At 46.8% G+C, this 27047-nt stretch overlaps 2 protein-coding genes across 2 annotated transcripts in view; one reads left to right on the top strand and one right to left on the bottom strand.

Moving 5' to 3' along the window:
* The window catches only part of LOC144892686 (uncharacterized), a 451569-nt gene that overhangs the window by 119661 nt on the left and 304861 nt on the right, over positions 1-27047 (top strand). The window lies entirely within an intron of this gene.
* Positions 768-27047, bottom strand: part of LOC137417421 (cell division control protein 42 homolog) — a 37371-nt gene continuing 11091 nt past the window's right edge. The window contains exons 2-6 of the mRNA XM_068103324.2: positions 4721-4864; positions 4432-4504; positions 3703-3812; positions 3288-3485; positions 768-2056 (exon numbers count right to left, since the gene is read on the bottom strand). Of these exons, the coding sequence (XP_067959425.1) occupies positions 2033-2056; positions 3288-3485; positions 3703-3812; positions 4432-4504; positions 4721-4825 (510 nt within the window). The 5' untranslated portion in view covers positions 4826-4864 and the 3' untranslated portion in view covers positions 768-2032. The remainder of the gene's footprint in view (positions 2057-3287; positions 3486-3702; positions 3813-4431; positions 4505-4720; positions 4865-27047) is intronic.

Raw genomic sequence — 27047 nt, forward strand, 5'->3', positions numbered from 1 at the left:
AATGACAAATACTCCTCGCCTTGCTAGACAACTCCCTTGCTTATTCCCAAGTGATGCCCCCAGGATCCCATTTTTGTCAAACCTGGGAAAAAGCTAATCTTTTCTTGATGCCCTAATTGGGTAAATAAATAAAATCCCCTTTGAGGTCTAATCTGAAAACAAAAACGGACTATTTTGCCCAAATCCACTCATGTTTGAATCAAAAGCTCTGCTGAAGCGTTGCTTACTTCATGTTCTTGTCATGCTTGGGTTAGCAAGCTTTCCGACATCTCGTCTTGAACCAGCCCTTACGACTTATTCAAAACACGACAGCCAGGCCTGCTTCCTCTTTCGCGGCCACAATTATTCCCACATTGTTGTGGGGGTGGTCGGGAGGCAAGTTTGGCCCAAGGCTTTCACGAAGCGGCTGCCTAAGCCTGACGTTTGACGAACGTTAGGGCAGGAAGTTTGGAGTTTGTCCATGGTGCCAGCAATAGCTCGCCTACTCTTCGGGAAAGACACCGTGGAATCTTAAACGTCCGCCAACTACTTCCAGCAGACATGACATCCAGTTTAACGTCCATCCGAGGGACAGCACACGCATCGATGAATCACCTTGCCGAAGAAACACTGGGATGCCAGTTTATATCTGGCTCGAGATTTGAACCGAGACTAAATGGCTAAGAGCAGAGCATTGTTACACGCTTGCTGGTTTGACAAATAAATAAATAAAAACAACTCACTTGATCCCAGCACAAAAAAATAAAATTGATAGCCATGGGCATTGCCAGCATCGGCAAAACACTCTTTAAATCTATTTGCATCGAATGCTCACAGGCTTAAATAAAGCATGCCTGTGTCAGTCTAGATCTAGACATCACACAACAGTCCAAAATAAAGTTTAAGGCGTACATATTAAATACACAATCCGTTTATATTTTTCTTCCCAATTAGGTACATTTGTTTATCCCCCCAAAAAATACTTCCTGCATCTTGGATAATTGCATCACACTTGTAGACCTTTATCAACGTCTCTCTCAGGGCCTACAGTCTTAAACATCAAAGATCACTTGATAACAATTCAGAGTCGGCCTTTAGGCTGGTACCATTGATTGAGCAGATAAACAAAATCCGACAAAATGAGGTCCGACATCAAACTAACTAGATGTATGAAGCGTTGTTTTAAAACAAGTTAACATAGCATTTTCTAAACTTACTACTTCCCTCATCTGCCATCAACGTAGTTTTCAGCGGTTCACTTCCACAAAGTCATTACATCAACAGTGCACGGCCAATCAGCACTTCTATTATAGCCAACAGAAATGCACTCTGTCTCCATGGGCTCATTTGCACCACGTCTGAGGCCCCTGGGGTCTGTGACCGTGAAGTGTGTTTAGCGTTCGCACCGTACCCGGCCATCAATAAAGATCACACATTTGTTTGTAACGTATGACGTCACCCACGACTGAGGTACGACCGTCTCACTGCTGCGAAGCAAATAGCTGCACTTGTGTGCTTTGCCATGGAGAATGAATCGAGGCCAATGAAGGATCGCCTTGAGCGGCGAATCGAGGGCAATTAATGATCCGCTTGTGCTTGTTCACGAATCAAGACCGTTGAACAATCCATTTGCTGCCAAATCGAGGCCAATGCCATGTCATGCATACGAGAGGCCACTATGATACTGACCATAGATGCGAGAAGCTAAATTAATTCGAGATTAGCCTAATTAGTTTGGAAAGCGAGGGAATGAATGATAAATAAAATAAACAAAAGCTTTTAGAGGATTGCTTCATCTCCAAAAAAATAACTTTGCCACCACAGTTTTGCCAAATTTATTTAAACTAGTTTACCCACACACTACGGGAGAGGAAGGGGGAGTCATGTTATTGTACACCGCTCCTTTCCTATGCCATCTCCAGGCGCTGCATAACATCATTGCCAGGCACCGAAGGGGGCTCGGCAATGACGCACGCTGAAAGGGAGGACTCAGTTTTCACTCTGGTTGTTTTCTTGTTTGTTTTCTTGTTTTCTTGGTTGTCCAGGTGACATCTCAGCCATCCTTTGAGCTAGGAATCTGAAATTTCGGCACAATCGTGAGCAAGTACAAAAATAACGGTATTTTTGTTTTTTTGATTAATCAATTAATCGATGAGCTATTTAATTATTAGCGATTAATTAAGTTTATATATTTCCTTTCTCTTCTGGGCATTATCTCAGGCACCTTTTGAGTTAGGAAGCTGATATTTGGACATGACAATGACCAAGTGATTTGGCTGCAATGGCTATTTTTGATTTATTGATTAATCAATTAATCTATTAATTATTCGATTAATGACTAAAAAAAACAATTCAGCTACAGATTCGGATGAAATGGTGGTGGTTTATGTATTCTATTAGCCAATTGATTAATCATTTAATTTTTTTAAAGATTATTATTTATTTATTTTCATTATTAATCATTTATTTATTTTCTCTTCTGGGCAATATCTCAGGCACCTTTTGAGCGAAGAAGCTGATATTTGGACATGTCAATGACAGTGATTTGGCTGTAAATGGTATTTTTGATTTATTGATTCATCAATTAATCGATTAATTATTTAAATTTTTTTATTCATGACTTGTTTAATTAAATTTCTAAAAGTTACATCTTCAGATGAAGCACTAGTGGTTTAGTTATGCAATTAACTAATTGATGAAGAAAATATTTTACGACAATCTTTTATTGATTTTAATGATGCAATTCATCAATCAATTATTGTGTACCTCTCCCTCCAAATGCAGTCTCTATGAGCTGCATGGTGGTATATTAGCATTAATATAGTTTTCAAATTAATAATATTATTATGTTATTATTATCCTTAGTATTGCTATTACTCTTGGTGTTCGAAGAGTCTTTGGAGAAACGCCAAGATAAAGCTATCTTAACACGGATATACACCTCAACACGCAACTCCCTTGGATGCGAAAAACCCCCTTGTGATGGAGGGGGTGTGGAAGGGGAGTTAAATCGCTACAACTTCCATCGTGTGACCCTCAGTCTCCCTGTCAAGTTTGGATGAGATTGGATAAGTAACTACCTAATGTATTGCGGTCAAAAATCGTCTTACAGACAGACAGACACCAAGGTGCGTACTTTAGTACGATTCACAACCCAAATGGATTTTGATTTTGCGATTGCCAGAAACCATCCCTCTGAGAAAAACAACTGAATAAAAGGTGCGGGTGCATAGGTAGCAGTAGATACACACCCTCAACATTAAAAAAAAATCTAAAGTATTAAAATATTCTTCAAAATTAAAACAAACCTGAGTAAGAGCAGAGCATTCGACATATTTGACGGCTTTAAGATCTTTGGCCTGCCGCTCGGCGAGCTCCAGGTTGACTGGTTTCTGTTTGTTCTTCGCGAGTTTCTCGATAGTTGCGGGATCATCACGCAGGTCAGTCTGGGTCCCCACCAGCAGGAAGGGCGTCTTCGGACAATGGTGGGTAATTTCTGGGACCCACTGCAGGGGCGATCGAGATAAATTAATGCCATGTAGTAATATTTTCAAAAATAAAAATGCTAGTACATCGTGCATTTTATTTTGTATACAAGATCGAGGCTCGTGGATCGAGAGCAGAACACGAGGGAACAAAATGGGAGAACTATCTTGTGTCAGTGAGAAACAAAATTACAAAAACCATTGTAAGAGCACTCCATGGAATGAGAAAGGATCCCACCTTTTCTTTGACGTTTTCAAACGACGATGGGGAAACGACCGAGAAGCATACGAGGAAGACATCAGTCTGGGGGTAGCTAAGAGGACGCAAGCGGTCATAATCTTCCTGTCCTGTTGACAAAATATGGGTTAGGACACAGCAGAGGTGAAGTTAAACATCTCCAAGAGAGAAGTTAGGGTGGGAGAGGGGGCAGGGAAAATCAACACACCCCCCCCCCCCACCCACCCCAAGGTTTCCGATTCAAAATTTCACCAAATTAAGAAATCAAAAGTTTTCTAAATATTCAAAATCAAATGACAATATCATCTGTGATGAGAAAAATCCAATTCCCTTGAAAAGGAGAAACGTCATGTGGGTCAGCATTAAAACTTAAACTTGGTATTTATACCAGATACACAACACCCACAGTTCCTCCGTACATCGAGCACGCAACACTTCCCAAAGTACCAATTCACAACGGGATTGTCCATCACGACAAGTGAAACAGAGGAAAATACATAAATAAAGAAGCACGCAAACGCAACGCAAGCCATTCTTCGCTACGACCATCACGTTTCTATGGTCACAACGGGAACCTGCCTCGAGTGCCAGAAATTCTCTCGGGAACAAGCCGAGACCGTAACTGGAGTGAAAAATCACGAGCGGCTGGGCCATCACTTCGGTGTAAGCAGACCGACGGAGCAGAAAATCCATCATGCCACAGAAATGATTGCCGCATCGCTCACTTACCAGCCGTATCAAACAGGCCCAGCGTGTACGGTTCTCCTCCAATCATCACCGTCACTGCATAGTTATCAAACACCTGTGTAGGTGGGGAAAATGGGCGAAGGAATGTTCAACGACTTCGTAATGATCAAACTCACTTCTGAGAATGGGAACGGCATCAAAATTTGTTTATTTAACAACCAACTTTTAACACAATTAAAAAGGTGCAAAAATAAGCAAAACAAATAGACATGTACAAATGTAGAAGAACATAAAGGCATGTTTGGCATTAGTAATGGAAGAGTGCGTGTACCGTGGGAACGTATTCCGAAGGAAATTTGTTGGTCGTGTACGAGATTAGGAGGCAGGTTTTACCGACGGCTCCATCACCAACCACAACACACTTTATTGTCTGCATGACTCGCTGAGGGGCAGGCCTGTTTCCTGCACGTTGCTTCTGAAACATGAATGCAAAGAAGCACAGAATGAACATGTCAATTCCGGTTGAAGGCCTCGCGCATCGATGCCAGCACATTTGGGTAATGGGGCATTACCTGCATTGGAAATTTGATGCACAAAGCAAAAGCTATATACCGTGTACTCATCCTCCCCAATTCCCTTCCACAGATCTACCGACGTCCCTGTTCTCTACTGTTGTGCTCGTGTGCTTCCCTCTCCCGCTCCCCCTCCCCCTCTTGTCTCCCGCTCCCTTCATTGTATGTTTTATGTGTCTGTGCATATTCTCATGTTCAATGTGTTAACTCTTACACGAGCCTCGATTCTGTATACACCCCCCCACCCCCCATTTTAATAGGTTAGGTACAACCAGAAAAATAACCCTAACAGCGTGATGGTTTGAACATCCATTTCGAATCCGTTAGGTCGGCGGTTCAAATCCTGGCCAAGTCATACCAAGGATTTTAAAAATGGTATATGCTGCTTCCTTGCTTGACGCCTAGCATTTACAGGTTAAGTGAATGGACAAACAATCATAGGTTGGCATCCATGGGGAGGAAAGATGCCCTGCTGAGTGCAGTGCAAGAGACGGCACCGTTGTTGTGACATGGCTGGTACCCAGAGTGCCCTGGGAAGTGACAGCACTCCCTCCCCCAGCTCAATGGCGTTGTCTCCTCCAAGAGTCCTGTGTTGTGTCATGTATTCCATTTCCATGTGTGTGAGTGGCAGCTCCATTATGAGACTTGGATCATGTTAAATTTTGAAAAAGGTTGTCCTGGTTAAGTCGTTGGTTTTGCTTGCCTTGCATTGCCGAACTATTGAAATAGTTTCCACTTGGACCTTTTGATGTTTATCTACTATATGGACGGTTTGATTGCGAGGCGATTAGTTCTACTTGACGTTTCATTGTGATCATGAAGTTTGTAGATCTGCCCCACAGAAAAAGGCATTTTGAATGGTTGGATGGGAATGTAACTCGGTTATCAATTACAACCAATCCAAACATTTGACTTTAATGTACGAGTACAACCACTCCCTACGGGGACAGCAGGAAGGTTCATGTTATCCTCTCTGGGGTTTAAAGATTGCAGTTGATTTAGGCTCATATAATGCCTCAATAACATTAGGGTTCCGCCCTTTCAGTTTTGTGTTAAACAGTAGTAATGACCATTAAAAAAAAAGAAAAGACAATGATGTGTTTGTGCTAAAACAAACAAAAATATATATATATATATATTGTTGCGGTTTTGAGAACCCCTCACTTTGTAAATACTTGTAAATAATATTCCATCATTTAAAAGGTCAAAGGTTGCACCCATAGTTAGTCCACACCAACACGTAGGACACCATAGGACTTTGTTATTTCCTTAGTATGTTTCAGATAAGGCTGTGTTCCCAATAATTGAATCTGCGTTGCATTAATTAAATAAGATAGGCCCCATTCGCTTCTTGGCCAGCCACTCTCCAAGCTACGCCAGTATGCGCCCCTACAGTCGGGGCTTGTCCCTCCCAATTCTATTATGCGCCTCTGCTTGACCAGCAGCGTTCGCTGCCTCGCTCCAAACGCCATTGAACACGCGGTCTCGGGCCGAGGAAAAAGGGGGCGGGACACGGGAACGAGGCATGGCCCTGTCACCTTGCCATCAAGGGTGGAGCCGGTGAGTCCTCGCCAACCAACCAGGGCTGAGGTGAGCTCGCTGGCGGGCGTGGTTTCAAAGAGCGCGTAATATAAGCGCCAGCGTGAGCCTTTTTACGAGAGTGAACTGAGAGTCGACTCGGGGCTGAAACGGACTGCGCAGGGAAACATCGATGGTAACGAACTGCATCGGGGATTGCGTTGCACGAACTGTTTATTGAAGAACTGCGCCGAGAGAGCTCGTTGTTACGAATGGCCTGTTTGATACGGACATTGATTGATCGGGAGAGAGAGAGCGTTTGGTACGCTATACGTACGCAGCATTCCAGCCCCTCGCATATGTAAGGTCCGCTCACGGTCAACGCCAACGACGCGCTGCCGGCCTGTTTCCATCACCGCCACGGGTCGGGATCGGACGAGGAGCCTGGAACCATCTGCTTGGACCTTCCTCCCCTACCACTACAATTCCGTGTGAGTCTGTCTGTTTGTCCTGGGGTCGTGATAAGTTAAGACTGTATAGATAATCTTGCCCTGTGTCCTTTTGTTTCTTCTTGTACATGCTTTCGTTTCCTCTTTGGGATTTTGTACATAATTAATAAACCCACTCTTTGTTCTTCACTTACTCTGGTTTCCTCTTATTCGATCGTTCGCGTCCTTTCTTTCAATTGAGTACCTGTGGCACGATTTGGAAACCGCTCAGGATCGGGTTTAGTTTTATTGTTAACGGCTCGGATCGTGGATTGCTAACCGCTCGGCAATATTCCATCTTATCCGTGGTTCGAGCGGGAGTTATTTCCCTGCTTTACGGTCGGGTTAGTAAGTAGGTATTTGGGACTTCATTGACCAATCACCCTAGCTAATTCCGACCGGAAGGAGCGGCATAATTTCCAGGATTGGGGGACGGCCAGTTTAAAAGACAAGGGGATTAACCCCCCACTTGATAAGGGGAGAGCCGACCCAGGAATCCGCAACAATATATATATATATATATATATATATATATATATATATATATATATATATATATATATATATATATATATATATATTTTGTTATGAATTTGGTAATGCAACATCTAGAGCTAGGTAGATCTGAATAGGTAGGTATTCGGCTGTCGTGACAGGGACTCTACATGTAATAAGTTATTGATGTTCAGGCGGTTGTCGGGGTAAGATGTATGAGTGTGGATCTACCTGGAGATTCGAGTGTTAAATAGTGAGGGATTAAAGGTAACGCCCCTGTGAGTATCACCTAGTAATCAAACCTTTGTCCTTTATGGCACTGCAAACCACATAAACATTAGTTAGGTCCTTAGTGCAACATTAAATAATTCCCTTTCCCTGACATTGACTTCGTAATAAATGGGCACCACCAGGCCAAGAACACCGCCACAATACACCGCCACCGTTTACACCTCCAAGGCCTACAAACCTCGCCTGCGCACCTCAAAGGCCTACCAACCTCGCTGGCACGTGTTACACCAGGACCGCGGGGTCACGGACGGGAGATGTCAGGAGTCGCATGCCGCAGAGGGCGTGACCTGGGCGAGTTGGGAGGCTATGATTGGCTGAGGAGCGCGCCAATGTGACGTCATCGGCCACCAATATAGGCGACGGTCGGACGCCATTTCGGCAGTTCGAGTGGAGTCCAGAGTTGAGAGAGTTGAGTCGCAGAGTTCGTTGTTACAGTTCCGTACCAGAGTTCGTGGCAGTTGGCACAGGACACGGTTCGTTGCACAGTTCGTCGGAGTTGGCACAGGACACGGTTCGTTGAACATTCGTGACCACAGCTCGTTGCAGTTGGCAGTTGGCACTTGGTTTTGGTTGCTTCGTGCAGCCCTGCGGTGGACCGTTGGAGCAAAGGAGCTCGTGGTGTGTGTGGGCCGTTGGACCGACGAGGCCTGGTGGCGCTTGGAGGCGGACGCAGAGGGCCGTGGAACTTGGAGCGAGGTGTGCGATCGGGCCGAAAGGAGCGGTGTTGGACGGCAGCCACAAAGACGACGAAAGACCAGATAAGCCCGAATCCGCGTACATTTTGAACGACGTGACGTGTTCTTTTCGTAATTAATCTCCCTCGTTTTGTGTTTGATATCAGTCGTGTGGGGACGTCCCGATTTAGTTATTAGTATTACCGGCACGTGTTTTTTTCACTGTTATTACTTTTCAATAATAAATCCTTATATTATTTTCTGTACATATTTGAACGCAGTTTCCTGGGTGTTTCATTTTAATAGATAAGGCTGTGGAGCTCGTTGCGTCTGGCCTCCCGCGCGTTTAACTTTGTGTTGAGCTTGAATCCGCCATTGAGTTTTCGCCTCGGGAGTGTAAAGTCTCGCAATCGGTCATCCGTGTTACCCTACGGTGTTCACCAAGGGTAGTCACGCGACAAGTGGTGTCAGGAGTGGGATTTGAACCCGTCGGACAAATTTTTTTGTCCGCGGCGAGACATCGACACGGTCGGACAAATTTTTTTGTCCGCGGGGAGACATCGACACGGTCGGGCGTACATTGCGCCCGACGTTCGAACGCAAAAATTTTTATAGTCGAGGCGGAGAAATTTAATAATCAATCGGGCAAACGGAGCGCGATATCGTGTCTTCGTCAAATTTAAATTGTTTCAGGAATTATTAAAATAAATACGCGCGCGGGAAACAATCTTCCGGAAAGCGGATGTCGGAAATTGATGAGATGGAAGTACGCAGCGAGGCCTCCGTCAGCGTCGGGAGTGAGCCGGAAATAGGGGAATTAGATGCAGAGGTGAGCCTTGGAACCTCCCTCGTCCCGAGCACCAACTTATCCCCCTCCCCCACCGGGGAGTCGGGAGTAGTAGGAACGGCCCCGACAACCGACCAGATGTTGGGTCAATTGCTTCGAAAAATGGAGTCCCAGGGGAAGGAATGTAGGGAAGGAATGAAGGGAATGAGTGATCGATTGGAGGAACAAATTGAAGGGATGGAAAAGAACAGTGAGCGATTGGGAAAGCAGATGGGGGACATGTACGCACAGAGAGAGCGAGCCAGTCGGGAATTGAATGAACAAATGAAGTCACAGGGGAAGGAATGGAGGGAAGGAATGAAGGAAATGAGTGATCGATTGAGTATTAAAATTGATGGGCTGGCAAACAAAATGGCAAAATTTGGAATTGCACAGGTGGATGGGGAATGTCCACAGGTGGATGGGGAATGTGTACAGGTAGATGGGGAATGCCTGCAGGTAAACGTGGAGTGTCCACAGGTGAGCGGGGAAGGAAATTTGGAATGTGAGAGTTGTAATGGGGAATGTTTCCCACATTCTGGCCTGGTTGTTTATCGGGACCGTGTGGATGTCACAACACCCCAACCGGGGGATGAATTTGGAATTGTGCAGCACCAGGGCGGTGGTGCGGAGCAAGAGGGGGTAGAGTTTTTGGGGGTCCATGCGATAGAGCCGGACCGGGTATTTATTGGGGATATTGATCAAAGCCTGGCGGGGCCAGGAATGATTTGTAATGATGAGGATGATTTGATCCAGCGGCTGGAGACCTGTGACAGTCCCATGGAGGTAGAGCTTGTTCAGGCCCAAAGGAGTCTGGGGGAAGAGGTGAGTTGGTCCAAGGAGGTGGTTGGAATGACCGAGGGGACGCTCACTGTACACTGCTATTTGGAAACAGAGGCTCCAAAATTGGACAACCAGTTGGGGGAGTGTGTTGGCTCCGGGCTGGATTTGGATCTTGGAGGATCGGGAGATAGAGCTTCTGGAGATTTGGTCCCTGTAGGGAATTTGGATCAACTGCAGGGAGGGGCAGAACAACCGGTGGTAGAGGTTGTTCCCTGCAGCTGCGGAATGGCAGTGGGAATGAAAATTTGTAAAATAAAATTACAATGGGAAATTGATTTGGAGCAGCCATGGTTTGGATTGGTCCCCGGGCTGCGGGATCTGGACATGGAGAGGTCATGGGTGATGGCCTCGGGCCAAAGTTGCCCCTTTCAAAATTTGGGTATGCCAGCCAGCTGGGGGGCTGTGATGGCGAGATTTGGACGTGGGGTCCAGCCTTGGGTGTCGAGGTACGAGCTGGGTCCCACGGGGGGTCTGGTGGAGTGTGGCGTCCCTTGTCCATCGGGGCGCCGTCCGAGCTGGTGGCTCGGGCCGGCAGGGTCACCGGACCCTGGTGGGGGTTAAGACCTCCAGGGAGGTCCGAGGTGGTTTCTCAAGCCTGGGATGGCAAATATTGAGGACCACTAGGGGGAGGTGTTGTGGGTCGCGCTTTGGTGGTGGCACCGCAGATGGCCAGCTTGGGCCTGATGTAGTGATCACCCGGGCATGCGACCTGACACCCTCTCCCTGAGACTCTGGGACAACCAGCATGTGGTGACCTGGCATGGTGGTTGGTCTATGGACGCGGGTCAAACCGAATGGACAGGGATGGAGATAGCCTGCCGGACAACCATTGGGGCATCTGTGGAACGTGATGGGGTGAGTGACCTTCCACAGATGCTCCGTTATGATTTATGGACTCTCGGGTTGGGAAGAGAGCCATGGGGATGTGAATCGGGAGATGTGTAACGCGCCGAGCATATGGGCCATGCTCGGCTGGCATGTGTATGGCAAAGCATCCTTCTTTGGTGAGGTGAGTGAAATGTGACAAATGGTTGGCATGGGTAATCTGTGGGTTAGATGGAAATTTAAGGGTGGATTTTGAAATGCCATGGTGGACACTGTACAGTGACGCCATTATTGATCCAGGTGTGTAGACCAAAGTGTTGGAGGCTGTGATGAAATTAATAGGGTAGCAAGACACAGCTTTCAACTGGTTGCGGGGGCAACTGTGCTGATATTTGGGACGCGGGATGATGGGGATGTAGTTGTGTAGCCTGAGGGTCAACGTGGTGCTGTGCGTGTCCGAGGTGTGTGGACCATGTCTTCTGGGTGGGTCTCCTGGTGGAGCATGGCTGTTGACTGGACCTTGGTGTGGTCAAGTGTGGGTGAGCACTGGGGGGCTGCAGTTCTGTAGTCGGACTGGGGGATGATGGGGAGGTGCAGGGGACGTGGCTGTAGGGATGCCACGCACTGCGACCGTGCCCCCCAGGGCCGAGGTTGTGTGTGCGGTAGTGTGTGTTTTAGCAGCAAGTGCTCACCACATTGGCCAGCTGGGGCTGCTGCAGCTGTGTTCCTCGCAGGGGGGGCCGAAGGATGGATGGTGGGTCGCACCCTTATGGACACTCATGGGCCATGTTGGCGTTTTGACTGCTCACCTTGTCCCGGTGACCCTTGCACGGTAGAGGTGCAGAGCTGTCGTGGCCACAGGTAGTTGGGTAGTGATGATCACCGTTGGATGCGGATCCACATACCTGCCAGTGTAGTGGGGACAAAAGAGAAATTTGGAAGTATTTGGTAGGCCCAATGTGAAATTTTGGGATTGTGAAGGGTGGATGACGCTCTTGGACCTGACCAACCTGCAACTACCTGCACTTGAGGTGAGTGTTTTGAGGAGTACTGTCCCAGGCTTCAGGATTTGCTTTGGGAAATTGGGGACATGTAATTTGGAGTTGGGAGGCGGGTGAGAGTGATGACATGGCCGGTGAGGGGATGGAATGGGAGCCACAGTGTCTTGTGGGTGGCGTATGTTTTTGTATTGTGGTTAGGTGTTTTGATGTGGTCGTGAGAGTGGAACCTGGAGAGTGTGTGATGATTATTGGAGATAATGAGGGGTGATAATTGTGCTTTTGGAAATGTGTAAGGATTCAATGATTCGAACTGTGAATGGGATTTCACATTGGCAGGCCATGGCAAGCCTTGTAACACCTTTTACACCATCTATGAATTGTACTGAATTGTGCTGAGTTGTGTGGAGAATTGAATGGCAGCGGGGGAGGAAGTGTGTTTTGGGGACCATGGGTGGGGAAGGTGTGTGTGTCCGCAGGTACAGAGCAAGCTCTGAGGAGCGATGCCTGCGGGCCCCCCTCTGCGGCAATTACCCCTGGCAGCCGGTGGTAACTGGAAATTGGAGCTCGTCGGTGGAGGGTCTGGTTGGGCGCCGTGGGGTGAGGAAGTCCCCCGGTGACCCGTGTTGCTGCGCGAAAGCAGGAGGCAAAGGAGCCTGGTGTGTGTGGAGACCCTCACCGGCGAGGTAACGGCGGAAAGGGGCTGTTGGGCTGTCACGGGGCCAAGAGGTAAAGGGGGGGGGGGGGCAATGAACTTGTAAGTCGGTTGACTTGTTTTTGGGACTGCGGGCACCACAGCCTGATGCGCCCCCACCATCTTTTTGTGCGGTACCTCCCCGCTGCCTAGTTGAGGAATGCACACACACGTGAATGACATCAATGCCATGGTCCTGCAGGGGGGTGTATTGAAATAAGTACTTTGTTGATTTTTTTTGAAATGCCTTGATGACCTATGGAATGAGAATGAGTGGTTAAGGGGTCTGTGTAGCATGAATGTGGGCGAAATCCACCGAGCCGTGTCACTCACCTGTAACATCTGGACAGGGCCCGAGGAAATTTAGGGGGATGCATTGGGGATGGCCCCGCAGGTAAGGTTGAGTCTTGTGGCATCCACCGGGGGACGCGGTCTGTAGACCGGGGTATGTACAAAGGTTAGAGTTTTGAGTTTTGGAAAGATGGTTAAGTTTTGTGGTTAAGTTAGTGTTGTGTGTTGTTGTTTCCTCCCTCCACAGGAACAACGAAGAAGATGTACATACTTGCATGATGGTTAAGGGGTTCAGCATGTTAAGGAAGTGTAGGTAGGTAGTCCGACTCACTTCCCACAGCCCTTCCTGATTTATTTCATAGGTTAATTAAGTGTGTGACAGTAAGTGTTAAGGCTGGAATGGTAGCCCTGCGGTGAACCTTGCAGGAGCTACGGTTCCAGGGGGGGGGCTGTGTTATGAATTTGGTAATGCAACATCTAGAGCTAGGTAGATCTGAATAGGTAGGTATTCGGCTGTCGTGACAGGGACTCTACATGTAATAAGTTATTGATGTTCAGGCGGTTGTCGGGGTAAGATGTATGAGTGTGGATCTACCTGGAGATTCGAGTGTTAAATAGTGAGGGATTAAAGGTAACGCCCCTGTGAGTATCACCTAGTAATCAAACCTTTGTCCTTTATGGCACTGCAAACCACATAAACATTAGTTAGGTCCTTAGTGCAACATTAAATAATTCCCTTTCCCTGACATTGACTTCGTAATAAATGGGCACCACCAGGCCAAGAACACCGCCACAATACACCGCCACCGTTTACACCTCCAAGGCCTACAAACCTCGCCTGCGCACCTCAAAGGCCTACCAACCTCGCTGGCACGTGTTACACCAGGACCGCGGGGTCACGGACGGGAGATGTCAGGAGTCGCATGCCGCAGAGGGCGTGACCTGGGCGAGTTGGGAGGCTATGATTGGCTGAGGAGCGCGCCAATGTGACGTCATCGGCCACCAATATAGGCGACGGTCGGACGCCATTTCGGCAGTTCGAGTGGAGTCCAGAGTTGAGAGAGTTGAGTCGCAGAGTTCGTTGTTACAGTTCCGTACCAGAGTTCGTGGCAGTTGGCACAGGACACGGTTCGTTGCACAGTTCGTCGGAGTTGGCACAGGACACGGTTCGTTGAACATTCGTGACCACAGCTCGTTGCAGTTGGCAGTTGGCACTTGGTTTTGGTTGCTTCGTGCAGCCCTGCGGTGGACCGTTGGAGCAAAGGAGCTCGTGGTGTGTGTGGGCCGTTGGACCGACGAGGCCTGGTGGCGCTTGGAGGCGGACGCAGAGGGCCGTGGAACTTGGAGCGAGGTGTGCGATCGGGCCGAAAGGAGCGGTGTTGGACGGCAGCCACAAAGACGACGAAAGACCAGATAAGCCCGAATCCGCGTACATTTTGAACGACGTGACGTGTTCTTTTCGTAATTAATCTCCCTCGTTTTGTGTTTGATATCAGTCGTGTGGGGACGTCCCGATTTAGTTATTAGTATTACCGGCGCGTGTTTTTTTCACTGTTATTACTTTTCAATAATAAATCCTTATATTATTTTCTGTACATATTTGAACGCAGTTTCCTGGGTGTTTCATTTTAATAGATAAGGCTGTGGAGCTCGTTGCGTCTGGCCTCCCGCGCGTTTAACTTTGTGTTGAGCTTGAATCCGCCATTGAGTTTTCGCCTCGGGAGTGTAAAGTCTCGCAATCGGTCATCCGTGTTACCCTACGGTGTTCACCAAGGGTAGTCACGCGACAATATATATATATATATATATATATATATATATATATATATATATATATATATATATATATATACATATATATATATACAGTCATCCCTCGCTATATCGCGGTTCACTTTTCGCGGATTCGGTACATCGCGGTTTTTTCTCGCTAGTATATGTAAAATTATATCGCGGATTTTTCGCTATATCGCGGGATTTTGCGGTATAAATGTATTTTTATATACTATTATTTTAAATATTTTTGTGGTAAAATAAGCATTTTCTAGCCTAAAAAATTAAAAAACGTAAAGAAATAAGAAAAATACAGTATTTAAAACATATTACAAGAAATAAAATACTGTACATAGTGTACAGTAGAAGGGTAGACAAAGAGTCGTGCGTATGGAAAACGCCAGTACATTCATCATCGTCATCACCTTCATCGTCATCAGTACTGCACAGCTAATTCATCATCATCTTCATCACGCAAGTTGTAGTATTGAAGAGCCGGGGCTCTTGCTTGATACGGACGAAATGACGGGCAAGACACAAACTCGTCCGAGAAGATATTTATTCTCAAAACCAACTCGGGAACACTGAAAAGCCCATTTATCGGGCTGCATTATAAAGCACAACCAGAAACCGAAAGCCACGCCTCTCAAGCGTGGCGTGCTTCGGTGAATCGGTGGTCACGTGATCAACAGGTGTAGCTGATTATACCCGCAAAGCGCGGCACGCTTTAGCGGTCACGTGACCAGCCACTCTCGCGCCGGGAATCCCCGCCGGTGACGTCACCGGCTGGAGCAAGGAGATTCTGATGCTGGTCTTGCTTGGGGAACCCATGGGTAGCTACAGTATCTTCAATGGTGAGTACCCATTAGAATTTTATATGTTGTTAAAATTACGTATGTTTAAGAGTGTAAAAAAGTGTTTAAGAGTATAGGAAGTGTTTATAAGAGTATGGGAAAGGTTAATAAGAGTGTGGGGAGTTCATAATGCTTTAAAATATATATATATTAAAAAAAAAAAATATGGTCGCTACTTCGCGGATTTTCGTTTATCGCGGGGGGTTCTGGAATGTAACCCCCGCGATAAACGAGGGTTCACTGTATATATATATATATATATATATATATATATATATATATATATATATAGTTCTGTCCGCAGCTAGTTAAGACCAGCCTTGGACGAACAGCTGAGAGTTTTTACTCCCGAGGCGAGCAACCAAAAATGGCGGCTTTTTTTTTACATGTGCAGGAATGATGGGATGCTAGACATTTACCTGACGAAACACATGAGTTTATTCCGAAACCACAACCAAGTAAACACGACAAGGAAAATTCAATAATAACGATTTAATAAAAAAAGAAATCAGAGAATGAAAATGAAGGCTGAGGCGACGAATTCCTCACTGAGGTACCTACAAACACAGACTCAAAAAAGGACAGGAATGAATGAATGAATAGCTAGAACGCCACTCAGTGGAGTGCATACTCCCGCCATGGGTGGCCGCTGCTGAGCCCTATCTTCCAATGGTAACAAAAAAAACCTTCAAAAAATTCCTGAATCCAGAATAATATCCCAAGCTTCACCAAAAACTAATCAATTCTTCCTTATCCCAAGGGCAATCATCCCACCAACTTTCATCCAAATCCGTTCAGAACTTTTCCAGATATCTTGTTGAAACACACGAACACACACGATCGAATGCATTACTCCCTGGCGGGAGTAAAAATCCCTTTTTATAGTGCACTTATGTGGTCCCGAATGGTCTTTTTGTAAGGCCAGCGGTGGTGGCGAAGCCCAGAGCGTCCCACGCCTCTTCAGACAAGATGGCGCCGACCGATGAAAGCAAAGACACACCCACAGCCGTGGGGTGAGCAGTGAACCACTCCATGGAAAAACTTGAAACATGGCTCAGTCAAGTACGCCCCACGTGGAATAAGATATGTTGACGATATCGGTGCCTTCATTGCGACGTCATAATTCGACAAGTATAATGCTTCATCCAATCAGTATGAATTTTTTTTCTCAGCAACTGTTGGTCTGATGGACAAAATTTACCACAGGAGCACCTCCTCCTGTAGAATTTTTAAATGATAATTATGGTGTCATAGGTCACATGGTACAGGCACCATCTTGGGGAAAAAAAAAAAAAAAAAAAACATTGCACCTCTATATCAACAAAACCGCTCATGGAAAAAATTGAAACGTGGCTCATTGTAAAGAACCGCATGGGGAATAGGTGTTGTTAACAGTGGTTGACGTCATTGGTGCCTTAAGTATAACAACAGGCATTTTAAGGCCATTTTCCCTGCTAGAGTGGGGGTTAGCCTTGAGGACCTTGCCCGCATGTTTTCTTCCACCACCTTTAGCCAAATATTTCTCGGTCTTCCCAGTCCTCTACTTCCTTCGACATTCATTTCCATCACTCTTCTCAACCAGTCACTTTCATCCTTCCTCAACACGTGACCAAACCATCTCATTGGTGCCTTAAGTATGACGTCCTAATTCGAAAGGGGACAACACTTAGTCTGATCAGTTTGAAATTTATTGCGCATGATCAAGATATACATTTATATTGTCATATAATTGTTGATGGCATCACTCACATAGTCTGGCAGCTATATTGGATCAAACAAAAATAAAATAACCCTTCAAAAACAGAATTTTAAAATTTTTGTATACAAGATTGAGGCTCGTTTAAGAGCCAACATTAATGACCAAAAAAATATTAATGGACACAAGACATAATAAAGGGTGCGAGAAACAAGATGGGGAGAGAGGGGGAAGCACACATGTACAACATTTGAGAGCAGGGACATAGGGAGATCTGTGGGAGGGGGAGTGCTTGGGGGGGAGGAGGAATGGGAAGGGGGGGTGGGGTGAATGAATGAATGATCGTTTTAAGGCCATTTCCCCGCTAGAGCGGGGGTTAGCCTTGCAGGCCCTGGATGACAATCATGGTTCCCTGTTTGAGGCAATGTTTTCCCTTCCTGACGCCAACCCTTGGTCGCCTCTTACGATGCGCAGGGATACGGTGTACCTATTCTAAATCGGGGTACACACCGTGATCATTCATCCTAGCAAGCTGGTACTCAATTTGCCGACCTCGGAAGGATGACAGGCTGAGTCAACCCCCCTGGTGTTAATTCAGCGATTGACCGGGATTCGAACGTAGGATCCCAAGCCGGCACCCTAACCGCTAAGCCAACACCAGCCAACACCAGCCAACACCAGCCAACACCAGCCAACACCAGCCAACACCAGCCAACACCAGCCAACACCAGCCAACACCAGGGGTGGGAGAGGTTAAAAAAAAAAAAAATACATGGACAACTAGAGCTTCCAGGAAAGAAGTCGGTATTTCAGAAAAGTGGATCTGGGGTGAATTAACGGGGGTAGAAAAGATCAAGGCTTTGGATGGGGGAAGATAGATGGTGGTGAACAGCTGTTTTAAAGACTTGGAGAGAGGAGTGGGATTGCAGAGAGTGAGGGATTTTGTTCCAGAGGTGGGAGAAAAGAGGAATGAAAGAGTGACGGTGAGCAGAGAGTCATGATTTTGGCAGTTTCATCTTGGGTAAGATCTTGTGCGACCTGAAGGAGTATTTGGAGAACAGAGCACAGACAGGGCTGGGGGGACTAGGCCAGAGAAGAGTCAGTAGAAGACAGGAAGACAGGAAGACAGGAAGACCACCAACCTGCCTGCGGTGTGAGTGAAAGGCCCTCAGCTTCATCGTGGGAGATTCCAATGATTCTGAAAGCTATGGTTTCAACAGCGTGAAACCGAAATCGGTGTGAGGCAGGAATATCAGCCCAGAGGGGCGAGCAGTATTCCATCGAGCTGCAGATGAAAACCTTGTATGTGGTGAGGACCTCATGTGTGCCAAGGAAGGACTTCGCACGACGGAGGATGCCCAGTCGGCGACTGGCTTTGGAGACCAGCTTGGAAATGTGGCTTTCCCAGGAAAGATCATGGCAGATTGTGAGACCCAAGAGCTTGAGTGACAGAACTTCTTGGAGAGGACTGTTGAGAAAGTAGATGGGAGGGTTGTCCAGACAGTCTTTTCGGAGAGACATAGTGTGTGAAATTTGTCAGGATTGAAAGACATGTTCCACTTGTTTGACCAGTGCGATTTTGTCCAGGTCTGCAGAGAGCGAGGCTGCAGACTGCCGATCTGAGGGATGAGGAATAGAGTGGCAGAGAGGAGTCATCAACAAAGAGATAGAGAGGATTTTCCGGAGAGTCAGAGAGATCATTTATGAAGACCAGAAAAAGCACAGGGCCCATAACCCTGCCTTGGGGAACTCCAGCCTGAACAGGAAGGGGAGATGTGAGAAATCCATTCAGGGCCACACGTTGTCTACGACCAGAGAGGAATTCCGCAAGCCATGCGTGGAGATTTTCATGGATACCATCGGAGGAGAGTTTGGCGAGCAGAGCGGGGTGCCAGACCGTATCGAAGGCACGTGATATGTCAAGGGAGACAGCTCTAATTTCCTGTTTGACATTGAGGACCTCCATCCATTGTTGACAGCAGAAGCAGCATGTCCAGAGTAGTGGCCTGGTCTGAATCCAAATTGATGATCAGAGATCAAGCCATTGGAGAAGAGGAAAGATTTGATATCCGAAGCAATGATGGATTCCATGACTTTGCTGATAATTAGGAGAAGGCTGATTGGTCTGTAGTTGCAAGGATCTGTTTTTGCACCTTTTTTGTGTAAAGCGGTAATGTTGGCTGATTTCCAAGATGATGGCAATGACCTTGAGCAAAAGAGAGGGTGAAGAGAACAGAGAGGGTGTGAAAGAGCGGCAGAGCAGGATTTTAGGACCTGTGGGCTGATGCTGTCTGGTCCAGTTGCAGAATCAGAGTCGAGGATTGACAGAAACTTCTCAACTTTGTCAGGCGAGAAGGACACAAAGTCCAGGAAGCTGGGTACTGTGGGTACAGAGTCGGGTTTGGGGCACAAGAGTGGAGGCAAACACAGAGTTGAGGCATTCGGCTTTTTCACGTGCGGAGTCAGCTTTGTAGCCTTTTGCGGTAGGGGAGGGGATGGAGGAGGAACAAACACCAGAAACAGATTTGACAAGACGCCACCAGGATTTGGAAGAGGGAGACAGGTTCTGTGAGTTCACTCTCGAGTAGAGATATTGTTTCCTGGCTCTCCTGAGGGTTGACACACTTGTTGCGGGCTTTGTGAAAGTAAATGAGATTGCCTATCGTTGGATTGCCTTCCAGGAGGCGAAGGCAAATCGTTTCAGGGCAACTGCCTCACCAAAGGATTCCGTGTACCACGGATGGGAGGAAGGGTATGACAACTGAAGACGGGATGGGATAAATCTGTGCATGAGAGAGAGCAGTTTACTTTGGAAGAATTCCCAGGATGAGTTGATGTCAGAGGCAGTAGAGATGGGAGACCAGTCCAGATGATTTATGGCTGCTTGAAGTCCGTGCCAGTTGGCCTGAGTGAAATGCCAGACTCATCAATGCTGAGGAGGCTCTCTGAGAGTGGCCAGAGATGTCCACTTTAACAAACATGTGGTGAGATGAACCGATTGGAGCAGAAGAAGAGCAGCAGAATTGTTGGCTCGCACCAAGTTGACTGTGCAGGGTAAGTTTTCTTTGAATACCATGTAGTTATCCAATGTTCCAGATAGGCCTCCATGTCCAGTGGTGCTCAAAGCATGTGCGTGGCAAAGAACAAAGCACATGTTCACCAATTTGCATATGCACTACCAGAACCTCATTCAAATCCACGTGCCATAATCCAACCACCACCACCTCAACCATGCCAACTCAACCACAATTTACCCACCACCGGACTCCACTCCACAACACAACCGCCTTCCTTAAACGCAAGACCAACATCGCACTTTATTAATGTACCATTCACTCACGCTTGCGCCTCAACCACAGTCTGTCTCACCACCACACGATATCCACCACGCTTCAAACAACTGCCTGAACTTCTCTTGCAACCAACCCCTCGCGCAGTGCGAGAATGCCATGGTGCTGGTGCTCACTGCACAACGACCAACAAGCCTCACTTCCTGCTGGCGCAAACGTGGGCTAAACTTCCCATGGTTTCCAATAATCATTGATGACCCTCCGGTTGTCTAACAAGGTATCGGATCCTGATTGGAGGTTCGTGCCACTAACGCAAAGTAATACAAGTCCGTCCAATATCAAGTCGAGAGCTCAGTTCTGTGGCCGCCCTGGAAGTCAATGGGGACAATTCGGGATTGACAGGCGCAGAGAGGACGTCAAGAGGCTCGTGTTTACCAATGGACATGCCACACCAGGACCAGAGGGCGGTGTGTGGTGTGTGATCTTTACTCCCAAGAACCACACCTGAAACAGGTGGGACATCACCCCTGACCCCTGCAGAGCTCCACCCCTCTCCGGACGCATACAAGGGGGTTGCAATTCGGTACAGACGGTACGGTATGGTTCCCGGGACCAAACAGTGGCGAGTGGTCACCTGGAGACGGTGCAGTCAAAGAATGAGGTCTCGACAGGAAACAGTGGGAGTGACCAGACAGAACGGAGGTGCTAACCTGCAGATGGAACAAGGGAGAAACGAGAAAAGAGCACTGAAGCAGGCCAGACAATCAGCGCCAATGACCACTGTTGAATACTAAAAGAGCATGACCAGTATTCTTTCCAATGGCCTCTCCCCTGGCACAGGGAAGCGCCGGATTCGTCAGTCCTCGCGCGGTGAGCAAGAGATCGGACCACCCTCACACTGCTCTACGTTTCTGAACTTATCTACCTTTCCTTTGGGTGCGAATCTGAGTTGGCACCATTGTCATGTTAATGGAGGTAAGATTGTTTCAGGGATTTATTTAGAACGGGTTAACATCAGCACTGCGTCCTCTTGCTTGCTCTGTATATTGCTGCACTACACAAATACTCCCCAATGCTTGTCTTTTGTCGCACAACATGAATAACTGCCTTGTCTGTAGGTATGAACAAACATTTGCTTTGAATGTACACATACCCTTCACGACCAAATATCTGACGCCCCACGTGGGGATCCGTTTGAGGTTTGGAACATGGAATGTAGGGACAATGACAGGGAGATCAGGAGAAGTGGTGGAAGTATTGGTCAGAAGAAGAGTGGACATATGTTGTGTGCAGGAGACGAGATGGAAGGGAAGTGGTGTGAGAATGGTGAAGGGTAGGCAGGGACAGAAATACAAGTTTACGTGGCAAGAGTGCCCAGAGGGCGTGAATGGTGGTGGTGTCCTGTTTTCTGAGGAGTTTGTAGACAGTGTGGTGAGTGTGACGAGAGTGAGCGAAAGGTTGATGATGGTGAAAATGATGATTGGAAAGCTCTTGGTGAACGTCATCTCGGGATATGCTCCGTAGGTTGGTCGGAGCGATAAGAGGACAAGTTCTGGTGTGCAATCGAGAAGCTGATGGAAAACGTGAAAGATAAGGAAGTTGTTGTGGTAGGAGACCTAAATGGACATGTGGGAAGGAGTATGGATGGTTTTGAGGGAGTTCATGGGGGTTACGGATATGGTGTGAGGAATGGAGAAGGTGAAAGAATTTTGTGTTTGCTGATGGAGCTGGTTTGTTGATTTGTAATAATCAGTTCCAGAAAGAGGATAATAATCATGTTACATACAAGTCAGATGGGTCGACGACAACCGTTGACTACCTGATGGTGCGTCGGCGAGATAGGGGGCACCTCCGGGATACAAAGGTGATCCCAGAGGAGGAGGCTGTTTCACAGCACCACTTGGTTGTCTGCGACATAAGGGTGAAAGGTGCGAGGAGAGCTCGGCAGGTAAAGTACCAACCAATAATGAAGGTGTGGAGGTTGAAAGAGGTGACAGTGAGGGAGGCATTAAAAGAGAGGCTGAGTATGGTCGAGGATGATGTGTTTGAGCTTGAAAGTGGTTGGATGTCAATGAAAGATAGTCTGTTGGGAGCCGTTAGCAAGGTATGTGGATGGACAAAAGGACCACCAAGGCACTCAGAAACATGGTGATGGGATGAAGTTGGAAAGAGGATTGACAAGAAGAGGAAGAACTTCAAGCAGGGGCAGAAGGCGAAGGGTACGGGGGCAGAAAAGGAAGAGCATGAAAGTTATAAGGCAGCCAAGAAGGCTGCAAAGAAAGAGGTAGCAAAGGTGCAGGAGGCATGCAGGAAAATGTTCGGAGAACGTTTGGATTTGGAAGAGGGTCAGAGAGCGGTATTCAGGATTGCAAAGCAGATAGCGAAAGAGAGGTGTGATGTGATGGGGTGAGTTGCTTGAAGGATGAAGTGGGACAAATCGTTGTGGACCGAGATGGAATTAAAGGAAGATGGAAGAGAAATATGGAAATGCTGTTGAATGCAGAGAACGAATGGGACGGCAACATCGAGAGTAACCCAGTTTTAGGACCAGCAGAGAAGATACACTACCGGTCAAAAGCTTTATAAAATCAATTTTCAAGTTTTTATTGAAATTTACGCAGTCGAATGTCCCAATGTACTCTGAAATTAAGCAAAGAACAAATAAACAATTGGAGATTAAAAAGAAATCATAGAATCATTTTGTTTATCAAAATTTAATTTAAAATTTTGACTCGACTCAGCAAAGTAGCCACCTTTTACAGATATAACCACCAAACACACTTGTCGCATTCTTTCTACAATGGAAATCAAATATTGTTCGAGAAGTTCTTCCCAACACTGTTGCAGAAGTTCCCACAAATATGTTGCATTTGTAGGTTGCTTTGCTTTCACCCTTCTGTCCAGTTCATCTCAAACCAGCTCAATGGGGTTTAAGTCTGGAGAATGTGCTGGCCATTCCATGATTTGAAGCCGACAGTCTTGTTCTTTTCCTTGAAGGTAGTTTTGACATAGCCTGGAGGTGTGTTTCGGGTCATTATCTTACTGTAGGATGAACCCCTGACCAACTAGGCGTATACCAGAGGGTATTGCATGGCGCTGCAAAATGCTGTGGTAGCCCTTTTGGTTCAGGGTGCCAGTCACTCTGTGCAAGTCGCCGACTGGATCCAGCAAAAAGAGCCCCAGACCATCACGCTCCCTCCTCCATGTTTGACAGTTGGTGTCACACACTGAGGAACCATCCTTTCGCCTACTCAACGGCATACAAAATCCCTGCATGATGAACCAAAGATTTCAAATTTTGATTCATCGGTCCATAAGACCTTCTTCCAGTCTTCAGTAGTCCATTGGCGGTGCTTCATGGCCCAGGCAAGCCTCTTTTTCGTATTTTGCTATCTTAGCAATGGCTTTCTTACTGCCACTCGACCTGTCAAACCTGCAGCTCGAAGTCTTCTGTTCACAGTTGAAACTGAGACTTGCTTACTTCGACTAGTGTTAAGCTGTGCTTGAAGCTGTTGTCCTGTGAGCCGCCTATCACGCATGCTGTTGACTCTCAGAAACTTGTCTTCTGATTCTGTTGTGGCCTTGGGTCTGCCAGACCTCTTCGTGTCAGAGGTTCCTCCAGTTTCCAATATACTACTTCCTGCAGTGCAATGTTGTCTAAATAATGCTTCAGAGGGTGTAATAACAGTCTGTTCCAATACTGCTTTTTCACAGACAGGGGAGGGGTTTTGTAATCAAATAATCAGCAGAGGTTGGGACACCTGTAGGAATTGTTTGCATCAACTTTCAAGGCTTAATTTACTTACATTGCTGCAGAACAGCTGTAAGTTGTTAACCCATTACTTGTTCCCTGAAGGTCTTTTTTTTACAATACAACTGTGCAATTTACATTATTGTCATGTTTTTGCTAACCTAAACTTTTTTCTTTTTTTTAAAACCTCGAGCAGTTTACTGCTTCCCTTTATACCATTTCAGGTTATTCACTGGACATTAAACTGCGTAAATTTCAATAAAAACTGGAAAAATTGAGGTGTTCTAAAACTTTTGACCGGTAATGTAACTGAGAAGGAAGTTGAGGAAGCGATAAAAGCAATGAAGAGCAGAAAAGCGGGAGGGCTGACAGGAGTTGTGGGATACATGTTGAAGGCAGCGGTAAGTTGAGGTGTGAAGAGAATGACAACAACAAAACAACAGGCATTTGAAGGCCATTTTCCCTGCAAGAGCGGAGGTTAGCCTTGCGGTCCCCATGACAATCTTCTCCATTTTGCCCTATTTTCTGCATCTCCCCTTGTAAACCCCCTTGCCCGCATTTCTTCTTCGACCATCTTTAGCCAAGTCTTTCTCGGTCTTCCCCGTCCTCTACTTCCTTCTACATTCATTTACATCACTCTTCTCAACCAGTCACTTTCATCCTTCCTCGACACATGACCAAACCATCTCAAACTGTTTCTCTTCACAGCATCCATCACAGGCTCTATTCCCATCATCTTTCGCAATTCATCATTTGTCTTCCTCTCTCTCAAAGATACTCCACACATCCACCAAACCATTCGCATTTCCACCCTTTCCAGCCTTCGTTGCTGCTGTACGTTCATTACCCATGTCTCGCTCCCATAAATCATAACACTTCTCACACATGCAGCATACATCTTTCCCTTCAGCTTCAACAACACTCCCCACCTAGTCAGCACGCCACTCAATTCCCAAAACTTCTTCCATGCACATCTCACTCCAGCAACCATTGCTGAGTCTGATCCACCTTCTCCATTCAGCATGTCTCCTAGGTCCCAAAATGTTTTCACACCTTCCAGCTTCACGCAGTCTCCAAGATCCAACTCAACATTTCCTCCATCTGCAGCTCCCCCTGTGCACCTTACACATGAATATAGCTGCCACACTGGTTGATGACCCTCTCAAACCACTACATTTTTGAATGAACCAACTCAGCGCACATTGTACATTGAATGGAATTCACTCCGACACCCTTCCTGCACACAGCACACGGCCACTTCCCAGTTCTTTCCACCTCACCACATGCTTTACCACTTGCCATCACCTTCGTTTTCCGATATTCACCTTCAGACTTTTTGTCTCCATACATTCCTTCCACTTGTTCATCTTCTCCTTCAGTCCATCCATACTTTCTGCAATCAACACCAGATCATCTGCATACAACAACTCCCATGGTAAACCCTCCTATACGTTCCGAGCCAGGACCTCCATCACAGCTACAAATAGTAGTGGACTTCGTACCGACCCCTGATGCACTCCCACCTTCACCTCAAACTCACCACTGATCCCGTCCGTTCGTCCTTCGTCCTTACAGCTGTGCGCGCTCTTTTGTACATTGCCATCACTACTCTGATCAACCATTCCTCCACTCCCAACTTCCTCAATGCCCATGTCACTATCATGAAGAGAATGACAGAGATCTGTAATCTGGTGGTGAAAGAAGGCCGGATTCCAGTGGATTTGGAACTGAGTACCCTCGTCCCTCTATACAAGGGGAAAGGTGACCCTCTGGCCTGTGGCTCGTATAGAGCGATAAAGTGATTAGAGCATGGAATGAAGGTATTGGAAAGGGTGTTGGAGAAGAGGATAAGGAAGAAAGTGAAGATCGACGAAATGCAGTTTGGATTTATGCCAGGAAGAGGAACAACAGACGCACATTTTATTGTAAGGCAGTTGCAGGAGAAGTACATGGAGAAGAGAAAGTTGTTCTCTTGGATTTGTTGATCTAGAGAAAGCATTCGATGGGGTTCCACACAGAGTGGTGACATGGGCATTGAGGAAGTTAGGAGTGGAGGAATGGTTGATCAGAGTAGTGATGGCAATGTACGAGAGTGCGCACAGCTGTAAGGACGAAAGACGGGAACAGTGGTGAGGTGAAGGTGGGAGTGCATTAGGGGTCGATACCAACTCCACTACTATTTGTAGCTGTGATGGATGTGCTGGCTCGGAACGTAAATGAGGGTTTACCGTGGGAGCTGTTGTATGCAGATGATCTGGTGTTGATTGGGGAGAGTATGGATGGACTGAAGGAGAAGATGAACAAGTGGAAGGAATGTATGGAGGCAAAAAGTCTGAAGGTGAATATCGGAAAAACGAAGGTGATGGCAAGTGGTAAAGCATGTGGTGAGGTGGAAAGAACTGGGAAGTGGCCGTGTGCTGTGTGCAGGAAGGGTGTCAGAGTGAACTCCATTCCATGTACAATGTGCGCTGAGTGGGTTCATCAAAAAAGTAGTGGTCTGAGAGGGTCATTAACAAGTGTGGCAGCTGCATTCAAGTGTAAGGTGTGCACAGAGGGAGCTGCAGATGGAGGAAATGTTGAGTTGGATATTGGAGACGGCGTGAAGCTGTGAAAGCATGTTGCTACCTCGGAGACATGCCAAATGGAGAAGGTGGATCAGACTCGGCAATGGTTGCTTGAGTGAGATGTGCATGGAAGAAGTTTTGGGAACCGAGGGGCGTGCTGACGAGGAGGGGTGTCGTTGAAGCTGAAGGGAAACATGTATGCTGCATGTGTGAGA

Source organism: Myxine glutinosa, chromosome 6, assembly GCF_964187855.1.
Source record: "Myxine glutinosa chromosome 6, kmMyxGlut1.1, whole genome shotgun sequence".
Lineage (NCBI taxonomy): Eukaryota > Metazoa > Chordata > Myxini > Myxiniformes > Myxinidae > Myxine > Myxine glutinosa.